The sequence below is a fragment of the Poromitra crassiceps genome (genome assembly GCF_964638095.1).
Source record: "Poromitra crassiceps genome assembly, chromosome: 21".
NCBI classification, from domain to species: domain Eukaryota; kingdom Metazoa; phylum Chordata; class Actinopteri; order Beryciformes; family Melamphaidae; genus Poromitra; species Poromitra crassiceps.
In genome coordinates this window covers 20,189,093-20,204,876 of record NC_139638.1, presented here as the reverse complement: position 1 = coordinate 20,204,876, position 15,784 = coordinate 20,189,093, and the positions used below count along the sequence as shown (strand labels likewise).

Here is a 15,784-nt window from a genome sequence, read left to right as displayed (position 1 = left end):
AAATTTGCATACGTTTTGATGGACAGAAAGTTGAAGAGGGATGAACTTTTTCTGGACGGACGTATCGGATGGTCGGATAGTCACTGTCCGTTTAGCCAATCAGAGTCGAGGTCTCGAGAGGAGGCGTTCCGAGATTTGTTTCAACTTTTCAAAGAAGATGGCCGAGGCGGTGAACGAGGCTATAAGGGATTCCCCAGCAAAATGAGTAAAATTGTGTGATTTCACTAGGATTTCAGTGACTAGAAGTTAGTCCAAGGGGAGAATGTAGTGCATATACTTCTCTCCAGTTATCTGCACATGATCTACATTATATTATACTCGCACTGTTCATGTCATTTGCATCGAGTCACATTTCCAAGGAGCTGCAGGCAGGCTCGCCGGCCGCGGAGCAGCCCCGGCGCTTTGGGCGAGGGGTTTGACGTAGACTCAGTTCTCATGCATCGGACAGACATCTGTCCGTTCAATAATTCTGTCCATTTTCTGATGGATCAGTGTGGCCAAGGCCTACAGTAAGTGTTCTGAAGCCAAATGATTGCACTGTGCATCCAAAAGTCCAATACTCATCTCAATATTATTATTATATTTTCTGCACTTGTTCGAGGAAGATTTTTTTTATTTTTCTCAATGGTCTCTCTCTCATCTGAAAATGTTCAACACAAGACTACGTACTCTTGCACAGGCGTATCCTGTCCGCCCCTAGTTTCCTCAATGTTTCAAAAGGGGAACATGGCCTGAAATGACGCATCAAGTGATCATCATGCCATCAAAGGTCAGGAGGAGATGAGGTCAGCAGTCCCTGAGAAGCTCATTACTACACCACTGCTAATGGCTATGAGAAAACACAATGATAGGTGGGATATCTAATGAGAACAATTGACAATTGATCAAATATTTCAAGAGCATTAATTGTCCCTAAATACATTTAGGATACTAAGCCAAACGTTTAGGCATTATCAGGAAAACTTAACTTAATTATTAATTTCCCAGCTAAATGTGACTTTCCATAAATCTTCCCAGTAACTTTAACACATCATTTAAAAACTGACTTATTGCTACACCTTAATGCTTTTTTTATTGTAAAACTTTTTTTTTTTTTTTTATTGTACACAGAGAACAGCAACCCCCCCCAGAAACTGATTCTGCCTGCTTTCCAGTTAGCTAGTGTGATGGTTGGATCGCTCACGTCAGCTGTAATGTAATGCAATAACACATATAATTAAATGACAACTGATAAGAGTGATGTAGTGAGATAATGTTGATTGAATGTACATGTTGAGTCCCGCCTCCCATTCAGAATGATTGGATAAGAGTTCACACGCTACTCGTAAGATGTCAATCAAAGTTATGTTTCCCATGTAGAGTGATGATTGGTGCACCTAGGGATGCTTTAGTGTTGAGCTGTGATTGGCTGAAAGAGCCCGGATGTCGGATGAGAGTGTGTTTTGGAGCTGTGTTTAGCTGTGATTGGCTGAAAGAGCCCGGATGAGAGTGTGTTTTGGAGCTGTGTTTAGCTGTGATTGGCTGAAAGAGCCCGGATGAGAGTGTGTTTTGGAGCTGTGTTTAGCTGTGATTGGCTGAAAGAGCCCGGATGAGTGTGTGTTTTGGGACGTGACCGAGCGAGACGATGACTCGTGGGGTCAGCCATGGCGAAAGCAACATTTTCCACGTGGACTCTGCTGGAGTTAGGGTTGTCAAAAGTATTGATAGTATCGGAAAGTATCGATACAGAAAATTTGAATCGGATACAATACTCATTTGCAACAGGTATCGATAGTATCGAAAGTATCAATACTAAAAAATTTAAATGGATACAATACTCATTTGCAACAGTTTTAATGAAAAATCACTGATTTCCCCCTACCTATCATTGGTGGGTATCTGTTGCTTCAACAAGCTAAACATGTACTGATGGCTAGAGCAGGGCTAATCTGCTGTCCAAATTCAACGTTTGATCAGGCCTAGATTATGGAGAAGTGTGCGTCTGTCCGTCCATCTGTCTAACTTTATTTCTATGCCTCTTGATGTGTCGTCATCCCCCCTTCCCGTGGTATGGAAAATGGTATCGAGTATCGATATTTTCCTGGGTATCGGTATCAAAGTAGAAATTCTAGTATCGTGACATCCCTAGTTGGGAGTACAAAGAACGGATCTGTCCTCCCCTTTTCTGGAAGCCAGGAGTATTTGTGTTTGTTTGTTTGGATCTGCGAATCCCCTTTTCACTTTGGGATTATAGTGAAACAACAGATGCCCCCTGCTGGCCAAGGCAAGGAGGACGCTTATCGTCAGAGTGCTGGCCGGGCGCCAGGTCTTTGGACAGAGTCCACGTTCCAGTTAGGGCCGCAAAAGCCTTCACTACCAACAGTCACTGAATGCTATCCACACAGTCCCAAACTGATGCTGCACATGTATATGAGGTTACAGCTGGCGTTAAAGGTGTTGTGTTAATACAGTGTTGGGCAAGTTACTTTCAAAATGTAATATACTACATATTACTAGTTACTTTCATTTGAAAGTAATACATTACTTTACAATATTACTGTCTGTGTAGAGTAACTCATTGCTTATTACACTACTTTTGCATTACTTTCACCAAAACAACAGCAGCAGCAGAATGACATCGCTGCCCAGGAACCATCCCGAAAAATAATTTCAACCGTCTTGAGGTCAGTGTAAACAATCCACAATTCTAAATGTTATTCTTTTCCTTTGTTATTGTCATCTATAGTGCTTATTTGCATAAAAACAGACAGTTTGATTAGGAAATGATTGTATCTTTATTTAAATTTGAAACTTGAGTTACTTGACAAAGTAACTGGTATAATATTACTGAAATCCTATAAGTAATAAGTTATATTACTGAGTTACTGCTAAAAGTAATATATTACATGGAATATGTTACTTTTGTAATGGGTTACACCCAACACTGGTGTTAAAAGCCTAGACAATGATGATGCCAAATTAAATTACCGTAATGATAATTAGTAGGGGTGTCACGATACACTAATTTCACGATACGATACACGATATTGGGTTCACGATAACGATACGATACGATATTTTAACAATATTCTTTTTAACAAAAGTAAATAATTTTTATGTATTTATTTATCATTTATTTAACCATGTGAGTCCCATTGAAATCGAAACCTCTTTTCAAGGGAGCCCTGGGAAAATACTGGAAAAATAGTCTTTCATTTGAAATACACAAAATACAAAACAAATGCTGTTTTTGGAAATTGTTATTATAATAACTATAAAACAACATGGAAGATAATGCTTCTCTTGCAATAGAATGTGTCACACTGTCACAAACTAAATGTTTGTTGCATGGTGAAAGAAAAATAAAGTATACAATCTATTTCTTAAATAACTCATGCTCAATGGTCCCTAAACTTATGTAATCTTATGTACCCCTTGAGCTGTTTTGCCATGCCAGTAGTAGTCTACCCCCTCACTCATGCCGCATGCGTGTTGATTCTGCTAAATTTGTTCTATTATTATTCAGGAGCAAAAATAAATAAAAATAAAAAATATTATTTTTTTTGTTTTTTTTACAATATCATTTTTTTCTGACGATACGCATATCGTGACGTTTCGATATCGCGATATATCGTGCGACGAAATATCGTGACACCCCTAATAATTAGTAAACATATTCAATCTGACTATAACACTAGCATAACATGGCTGATACCTACCTATGTATTCATCTGATGTCTAGTTTCCGCTAATACCAGAAGCTCCGTTCTATATTAAAAACTGAGCTCACGTGAGAACGCCAAACACTGTGCCAGAGGAAGTCATTTCATAGCTGGCTACGGCCATGCTCGCAGCCCACCTGCAGTACCTTCATGGCCCACACTTTGGGGATCTTTCATCTATACTAGTGTCCTCTAGAGAGAGAGTGGCATCAGCGGAGGACCAAAATGCGAGACTCATTAGCCAATGAGCAGCCAGGAAAGGGTCTCGCGCTACTTTTGCATGCTAAAATAAAGCTGATAATGTACAATTTGATTCAAGAAAAAAAAAACTTTCAAAGTACAATACAAACTGTCCATTTTGCTGCAACTCAACAGCGCTGCTTAATCCAGGACCTTACTTCCTGGAACTCTTGAGAGTAAAAAACTGGTCCATTGGAGTGAATGGAGATGTCGTGACTCTTCTTACACAGCTCTGATCTATACCATTACCTATACAGACCCTCACCTTGTAGGGTTCCCCAAAGAGTGGCACATTCTCAGGGTTGTGATTGTTGGCTTGGCTCGTCTCCAGGTTCCTCTGCTCCCATGCTCGGATGCGAAGAAGGTTCCTTTCTTCATCGAACAGGCTGTGGAGCATTAGAACAGAGAGACGGACATAAGTGAACACTGCTTACACCATTTTCAAGACTAGAAGAACACTAAATCAGATGAACCAGGTGGAGCTGCTGAATCTTTCGTCCCTCAAACATGAAAAAGATAGACCCACAACTCAAATATTAAGGATGAAGACCTTTTTCCCAACCCTCAAACGGATTGAATAAAATTGTAATATCTAAACATGAGATTTAAATGAACTATCATGATGATGTAGGGGAGGGGGGAGGGGAAAAAAACCTGTTAGGGAGGAAGCCGGATTAGGGGTATGTGTCCTGATCGCTGTACTAGTGCCTCCTCTGGTCAGTCGGGGCACTTGTTTGTGGGGAGGGGAACTGGGCGTGAGCCTCCCTACCCTACGCGCTACCTCCTGCCAGTGAAACTCCTCACTGTCAGGTGAGGTGAAAAGAAGCGGCTGGCAACTGCACATGTATCGGAGGAAGCATGTGGTAGTCTACGCTCTCCCCGGTTCAACAGAGGGGGTGGAGCGAACGGGACAGCAGGGGGAATTAGCAAAGTACAATTGCGGAGAAAACTAATGATCATAATTATTATTAATAATAATTATAATCATAATCATAATCATAAGAATCATAATTTGCAGGTTAAACTTAAGACAAACGAGTTTTCAGTGTGGGGGGGTTAAATATTCTATGGACTATTAGATTTTAAATACTTTGAAGCTCTGAAATCTGCATGTACGGTTGGTCATTTCTATCGAGAATTAATCTCCCTTTCACCCATATTTGATATACTTAAAAACCCCATGTTGATGAATGCCATTGATCATTAAGGTAAAATGAGATATGGACTAGGGATGCACGATATGGATTTTTTCAGCCGATACCGATAACCGATATTACCTGCTTCTCGTGGCTGACGCATAGTAGACTGGCCCCTATGGCATTTCATGCTTAAAGGTATCCAAAGGAGTTTTCATTGTAAACAACTCGTTTGGTATAGATATTATCATAGCTGATATAAATTGTATCGGCTATATATAGCCGATACTAGTGTCCTCTAGAGAGAGAGTTCCGTCAGCGGAGGACCAAAATGCGAGACTCATTAGCCAATGAACAGCCAGGAATGGGTCTCCCGCTACTTTTGCATGCTAAAATAAAGCTGATAATGTACAATTTGATTCAAGGGGGGAAAAAAAAATCCAAACCCTTTCAGAGTACAACACAAACTGTCCATTTTGCTGCAACTCGACAGTGCTGCTTAATCCAGGACCTTACTTCCTGGAACTCTTGAGAGAAAAAAAACTGGTCCATTGGAGTGAATGGAGATGTCGGGACTCTTCTATCTAGATGGCTCTGGCCGATACCGATAACAGCCAATAACAGATAAATGTCCCATTATGGGCCGATAATTTATCGGTTCGATATATATTGTGCATCCCTAATATGGACAGGTGAAAATGTGCGGCATCTTGTCCACAGACGTATGATCTACCCAGGGGGCAGAGCATGCCTTCCTGTCTGAGGGGAATACAGATGTGCCCATCACCTCTACAGACAAGTGTAATTAGAAGCACAAATGCCATGAGGTTTCCATCACAACGCTCACATCTGTGCTCTCCAGTCCCCAAAGATGCTACCATGCACCGTAGATGTCGTATGGCTGATTTTGATGATTTAGTCCTGATGTTATGCCTGATATGGTACAAGCTTGTTGATTATGCTGAATGATATTGTGTATGCCCCGTGAGACTAGGCCCAAATAGTCTAAATAACCCTGAGTGAATTTAAGCCTTATCTACGCTTTGTCATTTGATCGGTTTTCTTCCCAAAATACAGCGATGATGATTATATCCATCTGGCCACAACCCCGATGGGAGGCTTCCATGGCAACACGTGTCGACTCGCAGCCAAGATCTGGGACAGTATCACAGATGAGCATTTACTCATTAGTCACAGTCTAGATAGCAAAGAGACGGCCCAAAGTATCAGGGACAACACAAACTGGCATCGTTATATTAATATGCAATGGTAAAGCAACAAGTATCAATATTAAACCTACACGATTTCAAAACAACCTGAAATAGTCTAGGTCTAGGTCTAGGTTCCTTAGTCCAGGTCTAAGTCTAGGTTCCTTAGTGATTGACTGTAAGGTGGCTACCATGACTTCCCCAGAAAAAAAACTAGCCTGGTAAACCCTTCTGATCACGTGACGTGAACTCACATTGTTTCGTGTGTTCAGAAATTACAAAGTGCCAAAGGGCCAATTAGGGACCTGCCTCATAATGTAACCAGCCAATCAAGGCAATCAACGAGGCAATATGCTCCCGCCCCCTTTTAGGGGAAAAACACAAGCCACTCGCCGTTAACTTCAATGTAAAAATAGCGGTACAACAAAAAATCTATACAAAGAAAAATGAATTAATTTAATAATATATAAATGACCCAAAGACACCATGAAATGACAATATATTACAATTCGGCCGCCCATAGAATGCACAAGATACATTGAAAATAGCAATTTGGTCCGTTTGTAAGTCATGTGACTTCATCATGTGACTTGACGTCGTTACAGAGCCCGCTGTCAGCCTGTCTGCAGTCTCATCGGAAAGAGCTCCAGTTGAAGTCGGCAACTTACGGGCTTAAACATACAAGTTGAGACTTTTTATAGAAACATATCGATGTTTTATGAATACTTGTAAATCTGTCTCTAATTTGGCATACACATACCTCAATAAGAAGCACACATTCAAAAGTATATTGAAATGTTTCGCCTGTGATTCACACACAGTCAAATAAATGCACAGTGGAGGCCGGAAGTTTAGCAGCACAGCGAACCACTTCCAAACAGGAGATTTTACATTCATAAAGAGCTTCTCGGGAGATCATATGCATACCAAATATACTAACGATTCGTAAGTTTTGTAAATTATGTTTTGGTGGTATTTAATTTTCTGATAGACAGGGCTACATTTAGTTGCCAGGTTTCTGAATAGAGTTTGGTGTGGCTGCCTCTCCACATAAGGAAATGGGGCAAGCTAAAACTTGGTCAACATCTGTTTTATCTAATTAAATAAAGTTTCCAGTCTGTTTATCTCACTTCAATCATTTTTATTGCCGTAAAATGGGATTGTCAAGCAGACAGACTGACCAACACTGTCATAAAAGCCTGTCATAAATGTTGCACGCACTTGACAATTTGTAGAATAAAACATCACGATACTTTGTATATTTGTCCGATACGATATATTGCCACACAAAATATTACGATACTATGTTGTATCAATCCCCCCCCCACCCCTAATATATATATGGATCTAACTGTTTGTCGTGACTCCTCCCTTCCATATTATGAATGCTTCTGTGATGAAGAATCAATAAGCCTGTCTGTCTGTGCAACAGTGAGTACAGCTCAAACTGCTCACGTGTTGACACTTCAAGGCAGTGGTTCTCAACATGGGGTCCGGGGACCACCAGGGTTCCTTGATGCAGGGCTTTCCAGGTGGTCCCCAGCAAATTGAATTTATTAGACTTCACCACACCATCTACAAGAAGTTAACACAAGAGGCAACATCTCATCAGATGGTGGGCCTACTGTGTGGACTATATTAGGGCTCCTTCATATGAAAAAGGTTGAGAATGACTGGTTTAAGGCAAGGGGATCTTAACTGTTAAGATTGTGTCTCTGCCCATAATGTACAAGAGTATATAAACAACAACCCAAAGCAACTCCACAAGTCACCCCCTCTATTAGAAGCAATACTCTGCATCCCTTCCCCTGTTCCGAGACATCCACGATATACCTTCCCCCTTTGCAGCATGCTCTGCAATAGCCAGCTGCAAATGTGGTTATTTTAAACCCTGCCCACCAGGGTTTAAGTTATTACTAATTTGCAAAAAAAATATGACATGACATTAGCGTAGTAGTGAGAACATACTTGTGCTTGAAGGGATTCTTGTGTTAAGACCCCATAGATTGAAAGCGGTCTTATATTTCACTCTTCTGCTCAGGTTATTAGAGCCTAAGTTAATTATAGCTCAAAAACCATGATGTTACTGGGCAATCAGAGCAGAGCGTGTACACTCATTCAATGCCTCAGTCGCCATGGGGCTGCCTTCCACTGGACAGAAATGAAGGAACTGATATTCAAATCAAATGAACACAGTCCAATTACTGAACACTCAAAACTGCTTTCCCCATGTTAAACTGTTTTTCAACTTTGTTGTGTATAGTTTGTCAAACTCTTAACTGGGGGGTTCGGGGGGTTTGTGTATGTATGCTAGTAGAGGGTACGCTAGGTTTTAAAACTTGACAGCCCCATTTATTTACACAAATGTCTAACTCCAGCAGCTGTTGTGCAGTGGGGTAAATCACACCAGCCTGCTCTGCTCTCACCACCGCGACAGGACAGCCATTCCAGCTGATTCCACCTTTTCCTCGAACTGCTTATCAAGCTGAAAACCAGGGGAAAGATGATGGCATCCAGGTTTACATTAACTACAGAAATCTACCAAATCCCCGACTGCCTTCCGCCCGACACTTGCAAAAGAGTTTCGCACAAAAACAGTACTTTTATAGGCACGTTAGCAGTAGCACCGCTAGTGAAGTGAGCAGGCTTAAGGTTAGCTGACAGGCTAGCTTAGCAGCTAGCCTCTCTGTGCTGCTGTCTGCCTACCTTGGTTGAGATGACATGGTGCGCCTCTCACAGCCTACTACAGTAAGTTGGATGGCATGTCGTGTTTCTGACAAGTCGTCAACAAAAATGCTCTTCCCCTCTCGGATCACATTGTTTACCGGTTGAAAAGTGGTTGTCAGTTTAAATGACTGGCAGGATGTTGTTCTTCGGCTGCTAGTCGTGCGTTTGGTTTGTTCACGTTTGGTCTGTTCTGTCGCTGCCTGTGCTGGATTGTTCTACTTTATTCACCCATCCGGGGTCCGACAAGCTCTGTTATGATTCACTGACTCTGCCTACTATCAATTGTAAAGAAGACAGTACGACACGGCGCTGTTCATGTTGTTAAGTGTAGCAGTTAATGAGCAACAAAATATTTGAAAGGTTATTAGTGACTGTACTGTTTATAGGAGTTTCTCCCTTCCCCCCCCCTTCACAACTACAGGTTATAGAAAGTTGACATACCCCTGCGTGTAAGACATGGTACAGCCGTAAAAGTCCTATTTTGGACATGTTTTTCCAACCCAATTGGTTCATGGTTTCTGATTAAAAAACAATCTCTGCTGCAATGACAGCCACGTAATATAAGTATTTTTGCAAATGATCTGATTTTGTGACTGCAGTGACGAATATCTGCTGTCACTTTTTCACAACAATTGTCAAAATGTTATTTCCGAGTTTCCTTTATTTATTTATTCATTTATTTATTTTATTATTTATTTATTTTTACGAGAAAACTGAAGAGTAAGTTTGTTTATTTGTTAGCCAGATTGGTGTAGGTCGTTTTTCAACTTTTTGTTATTTTCCATTCCAATTTTTCTTTTTTTTTACCATAACAAATGGACATTGGCTAGATGTAAGCCAGTTGTAAATGTAAATATTGAGTCAGTATTATCTGAGTATTTAAAGCTATAATCCATAAGATTTCAGTTTTGTTCTCTTGGGTGACACATATGGCGATGAGTGGTAATTGCAGCCAGACTTGCATGTGCCCAGTTTGTTTCGGCCATAGTTACCACCCGTAATGCTAGCAAAGACCGGAAAAAAGTAGCTTGTTATCCTACTTCACACAAGAGTTGCCGGGAACCAGTAACCTGCAGAGTGAGTCTATTGTGTTAGATCGACCCACCCTTGGAATGAAAGAGGATCGCACAGCAGGGAGAATGTACAAATCCACTGATTTATTCAATATACTGTAGCACAAAACGTTTTCAGCCATCCGGCCTTCATCAGTGTGGCTCCGGCCCCCCTGTCACCACAGACACCAAGTTCATAAATGCTACAATACTGAAAATGCAAAGGCTTCTATCAATGAGCCATATAGGCTCAATCATCATTGTATTAAGTCACTATCAGATAGATTGTAGACTTAACAGATATTTATTTACATGACAATCTTTGAGACTATAACTTTAACAGCCATGCGAGCCGGGCACAGCTTCAAGATTTTCTCTACTTACTTCCTAGAACCAGTGAGTGACATCATTGGTTGTAAGTAGAGCAGATCCTGAAGCCGCGCCACTCCCCCCCCCCCCTGTAACCTGATTTCAGACAGATAGAGCCATGGGTGAAAAAGCAGTGAATATATATATATATATATATATATATATATATATATATATATATATATATATATATATATATATTTAGACTATCTCCTGCTTTTGCCTCAAAATCCCTAATCTGTTCCCAGTATTTTCATCCCACACATCACATTCAGAGACAGCGAGAGAATCAGGGAATGTGTATTGTTTTGGTCATGTGACAGTACAGCTTGGCTCTTGTGTTGAAAGTTAAGCTTGGACTGGAATCCTTTTGCCTCTAATAACAAGGCCAGCCCACACTAAGGGCATGGTGGCTCAGTAGCCATGCGGCTGGCTGGCTGACGTTCGCCCCTTTCACACATCCTATCTCCCATAGGATGTGAAATGCCTGTGTGTGTGAGTGAGTGAGTGAGTGAGTGAGTGAGTGAGTGAGTGAGTGAGTGAGTGAGTGAGTGAGTGAGTGAGTGAGTGAGTGAGTGAGCGAGCAAATTGTGTTCGGCCACAGCCGTGCCAGTTTATGTGCAATCGCACCGAATCTTTCAGGAATTGTAAAGAGCGCCCATGTGGGTAACCTAACAGAGTTGGATTTTTGAATTAGGTAATTATAGGGTCAGTCAACACAGGTTCAGCACCACGGAGAGCTCAATTCATAGCTACTAACTGGTGGAGCTCACATGAGTGGAGGAGCACAGCTGAGCAGAGTTGGAATCAGCCATGGAGGTGGACTATGAAAACCCCTCTGGGCAGAGAGAGGAGAGGCTGCATGCCAACTCTGTGAGCAAGGCCTGCCTAAAATGGCCAGTGATTGTGTGCTCCTCTAGCGGGTATCAGAATCAGATGCAGGCCCGGCGTTGGTGGGGGGCCTGACCGGGCCGGGCCCCCCCATTCCCCAAACTGCCCCCCCGATTCATTTTTTTTTTTCTTTTTTTGCTAAAAACGTTTTTCCGTTTTTCTGTTTTAAAGTTTAAAACGGAATCTGGCTGTCTTTAGGCATTGATTAACTGAATGCTATTGCTAACTGTTACTTTGAACATCCATTTGCAATGATTCTGGCTGGATATTAACTATTGTAAATTCGTCACAATGAATGCAATTTGTGCACAATGTGTAAATACATTTAATATGAATTGTTTAGGCCTAATTATTTGTAAAGTCACAACACATTAGAGATGTGTGTAGTTCTTCATAGATTTAGCCTCTTCATTTTGCTCTCAAATGCACCGGGTTGACGAATTTTACTTTAAAATGTACAAAATCTTCTTCCGGGGCAGAATCCCCCCGGACCCCCCTTGGGTAGCTTGGCCCCCCCAAGCTAGGGGCAGGCCCCCTCTGTAATTTGGGTCTGGAGCCGGGACTGATCAGATGCACGGGTATTCTGCTAGTAATAAGTATGTTAGTACTTAGTACATGTAGCTGGGAATTGTCCTGGGATAAATATAACTTGGCTGTAAGTGTCTATTGTTTTGCATAACAAATTTGGACCCCCACAAATTCATTTGGTTGTGTTTTACTGAGGCCATTTGCACATCAAGTCCGTATTTTTCGCCCGAAATTGTTGCACGTTATAAAATAAAATACGACCTCATGTTGTGTCAGTGTCACTCATGTTGACACACTGACTCGGAAACCTTCGTCTGTCATTAACGTGTTCAGAACAGGTTTGATTTTTTGCGTTTTTCGCATCAGTCAGTATTACCTTTTGACTGATTGACCTGTTTGACCTGTCTGTGTGGACGACAGATTAAAAAATGCATAAGAAAAAAAACGCACTGTGTGTGCATAGACCTTAACTGACGAGATGAAAATAGCCTAGAGATGTAGCCTAAGCCCGTCACGGTGTAATATGTTGAATCAGTATTGCTGTATGTGAGTACTTATCCCCTGCTTTAGATGGCTCTGTTCCAGGTATTTTCATCCCACACATCGCATTCAGAGACAGGGAGAGAGAGAGAGAGAGAGAGTGTGTGTGTGTGGGGTGGGGTGGGGGGGGTGGGTGCGTGTGTGTCTGTGTGTGTGTGTGTGTGTGTGTGTGTGTGTGTGTGTGTGTGTGTGTGTCTGTGTGTGTGTGTGTGTGTGTGTGTGTGTATGTGTATGCGTATGCGTATGCGTATGCGTATGTGTGTGTGTGTGTGTGTGTGTGTGTGTGTGTGTGTGCGTGTGTGTGTGTTGCTGCGCTGTGCTCAGAGCATGGTCACAGACCACAGACACGTGCCTGCATTAATAGTGCACTGAGCCTGTGACTCAGCTGTGGAGAGAAAGGTCAGTCACAGTGTTTTGGACGCTCGCCCTGGGTTGTGCTATGCTGCTGCTGGCTGGCTCACTGCCAACACAACACAACACACCACACCACCACCACCACCACCATCACCACCACCCACCTCCTTAACCCGGCCAGGCTGGAGGCACCGGCACAGCTGAGTGACCGGGTGGATTGTGAGATGGATTGCCTCGCTTGTTAGCTGTGTGAACGATGTACAGCTGCCGGGTTTGGCTGAAGCATAAAACAGTTACAGTTCTATCACAGTATCACAGTGCTGATCTCGCTCCATCCCTCCCTCCCCTCCCCCTGCGAACAGGCGCCCCCGACCAACCAGAGGAGGCACTATAGTGCAGCGACCAGGACCAGGCTCATAACTGGGCTTCCCCACCCTCAGACACGATTAATGTGTCCGTAGGAACGTCTGACCCAGGGCCGGTTCCAGAACAAGATGACTAGGGATGCATCCTAGATAGGAAGGGGTGCACATGCACGGGCCGACCCGGGTGGCCGGCCGGCCGCCCGAAAGATTTTGACATGTTATTTTACTAAAAATAATGCATTTGACCATCATTTCAGGTAGAAAGCAAGAATATTTCAAGTGTTTCAAGTGCTTTACTGAAATATTTGGACCATATAATGATAATACAATTATCTCAACCTTAAAAGGTTACATATAGCTGCCAAAAAGCCATAAATTCACATCAAAGAACAAAGAAAAACAACAATTATAATTCAAGTTTAAACAGTAAGTGTGCAGCTGCAGCATTTATTATATATATATATATATATATATATATATATATATATATATATATATTTTTATTTTTATTTTTTTTTACTTTTCAACTGAGCATGCAGACAAGGGTGCAATGCGTGCTTTTGCACCCCTGTAAAACCGGGCCTGGTCTGACCAAGCCGGAAGTACCACTGCCAGGAATCGAACCCGGGTCTCCCCCCGCTGTGGTAGGCGAATGCTTTGACCTCTAAAGTACCCAGATGCCCTTTGGCAGATCATTGAAGGTGTTCTTCTCACTCTGATCTCATTGCACACCTTCATTATGCAGCTTCTCATGCTGGTTTGCACCACACTTCACATCATTCAGGCAAAGAACTTTTATGGAAAGAACTGAAAGCTCCATATTGCCCCATTGCAACATCAGCGCCCAGCAGCCTCCGCCATTTTTTATTTTTGGAAGCGTGACAGCGCCAAAAGAACCTCGCACAGGCTCGCAGTGGTCAGCTGCGGTAGCGCGGGCCCCTATAATCAGCCTCTCTAAACAGTAACTCAACGGGAGAACACTCTAAATTTCGTGGATTCACATCTTTTCTGGGCGTACTGCAAATCTTGACTGAAGTGGTGTAGTGCAGGGATGTAAAACAACAACCATATTGTGGAAACTAAGCAAAATGTTTCGTTTTCTTTGTTTAGTTTTTTCAAGATAAATAGCTAATGCGGCTGTCGTCCACTCCGTCAGAAGTGTGTTGCCGTGGTTTTAACCTCGGGTCCTTTGCATTTACTATTTATCTTGAAAAAACTAAAAGAAAAAAACGAAAAATTTTGCTTAGTTTCCACAATATGGTTGTTGTTTTACATCCCTGCACTACACCACTTCAATCAAGATTTACAGTACGCCCAGAAAAGATGTGAATCCACGAAATTTAGAGTGTTCTCCCGTTGAGTTACTGTTTAGAGAGGCTGATTATAGGGGCCCGCGCTACCGCAGCTGACCACTGCGAGGCGCATTCTGTTTCCAAAAATGGCCGGAGTTTCGTCTCTTTCCTTCCATGCTCTTTGATTCAGGTTGCTACTTCTTCTTCTTTCCTTTGCATCCCAAGGTGGGTGTGTGCTGAGTGTGCCATCCAGAGGTTGGATGGTGTAAATATTATAGGCCTGCATTTTCTGACAATAAAATAATAGTTTATTTTGTAACCAGTAGGAGTCACTACATGTATACTCCTTCAAAACCAGCAGCAATGAAAAAGAAAGACCAAAAATGCTGTTTGAATTTGACTCCAATTTAAAGACCATGTAGAATCTGCACACATAAACATATCACACATAATCATCATAAAATCATCATACAAATCTAGAGGACATACAGTATGTAGTTTTTCTGTGACAGTAATTGATTAGGAATCCGTTTTACAATACATTGTAATAATATAATTATAATGCTCAAATCTGAATAAAGAGAATGCACTGTAATAATAGGACCAGGATATATATTTTTAATGTTTCTGAATGAATCAAACATTGAGTACAATAGAAGCTTATGACTTAAAAGGCAAATACAATCTTTGACATAATCTTTACAATCTTTCGTGCCATAAACACAGCTTTCCAGTAACAAGTCACTAAAATCATCTTATTTACAGTACCATCTTCATTTATTAGAGAACTGAATATTTTGCATCTCTCTTAGACCATCACCACAGATCTACAATCACAAATCTAGGATTGATCAGCGTCTGTCTCTGTTCACATATCAATATCTTTACAACACATCACATTTCAATATCTTTACAACTAAAACAATCCAACAAAACAACATGTTGTTTAAGCTAGAGAAACCACAAATAAAGACCAGGATTATTATTTATTTTGGTGTATTTGTCAAATATGTGTTCAAAATGCAATAATACCACATCATGAGACGATGAAAGATGACAAAGGTGACAACTGTGCTTCACAATATTCGAAATTAACTCCGCATGTCAGTGCCTGGAAATTGGCATCATGGCAAAGTGCACACGCCTCCCATTTTGTATTCACAATCATACCATTAAAGTATCCACAACCTTTTAAAATAAATAGGCCTAAATGTCAATTTTGCTACTCTCCAATCACCAATTAATACCAGTGAACAGGTAACCATTTCAAAAATGATTTGAATAATAGCAAAACATGTCTATTTAGCTTAGTTTAGTAAGTTTAGTGTTAGCTTAGGTTAAAAGTAGCATACAGTAGGTCTATTGCTAACCTTACTGTAAG

General features: G+C 41.5%; 1 protein-coding gene across 1 annotated transcript in view; it reads right to left on the bottom strand.

Moving 5' to 3' along the window:
• aff1 (AF4/FMR2 family, member 1) overlaps positions 1-9,008 on the bottom strand; it is a gene marked incomplete at its 5' end in the record, with an annotated part of 35,847 nt that extends 26,839 nt beyond the window's left edge. Inside the window, 2 exons of the mRNA XM_083657373.1 lie at positions 4,207-4,327; positions 8,992-9,008. Of these exons, the coding sequence (XP_083513499.1) occupies positions 4,207-4,327; positions 8,992-9,008 (138 nt within the window). The remainder of the gene's footprint in view (positions 1-4,206; positions 4,328-8,991) is intronic.
• Between the last annotated feature and the right edge of the window lie 6,776 nt (positions 9,009-15,784).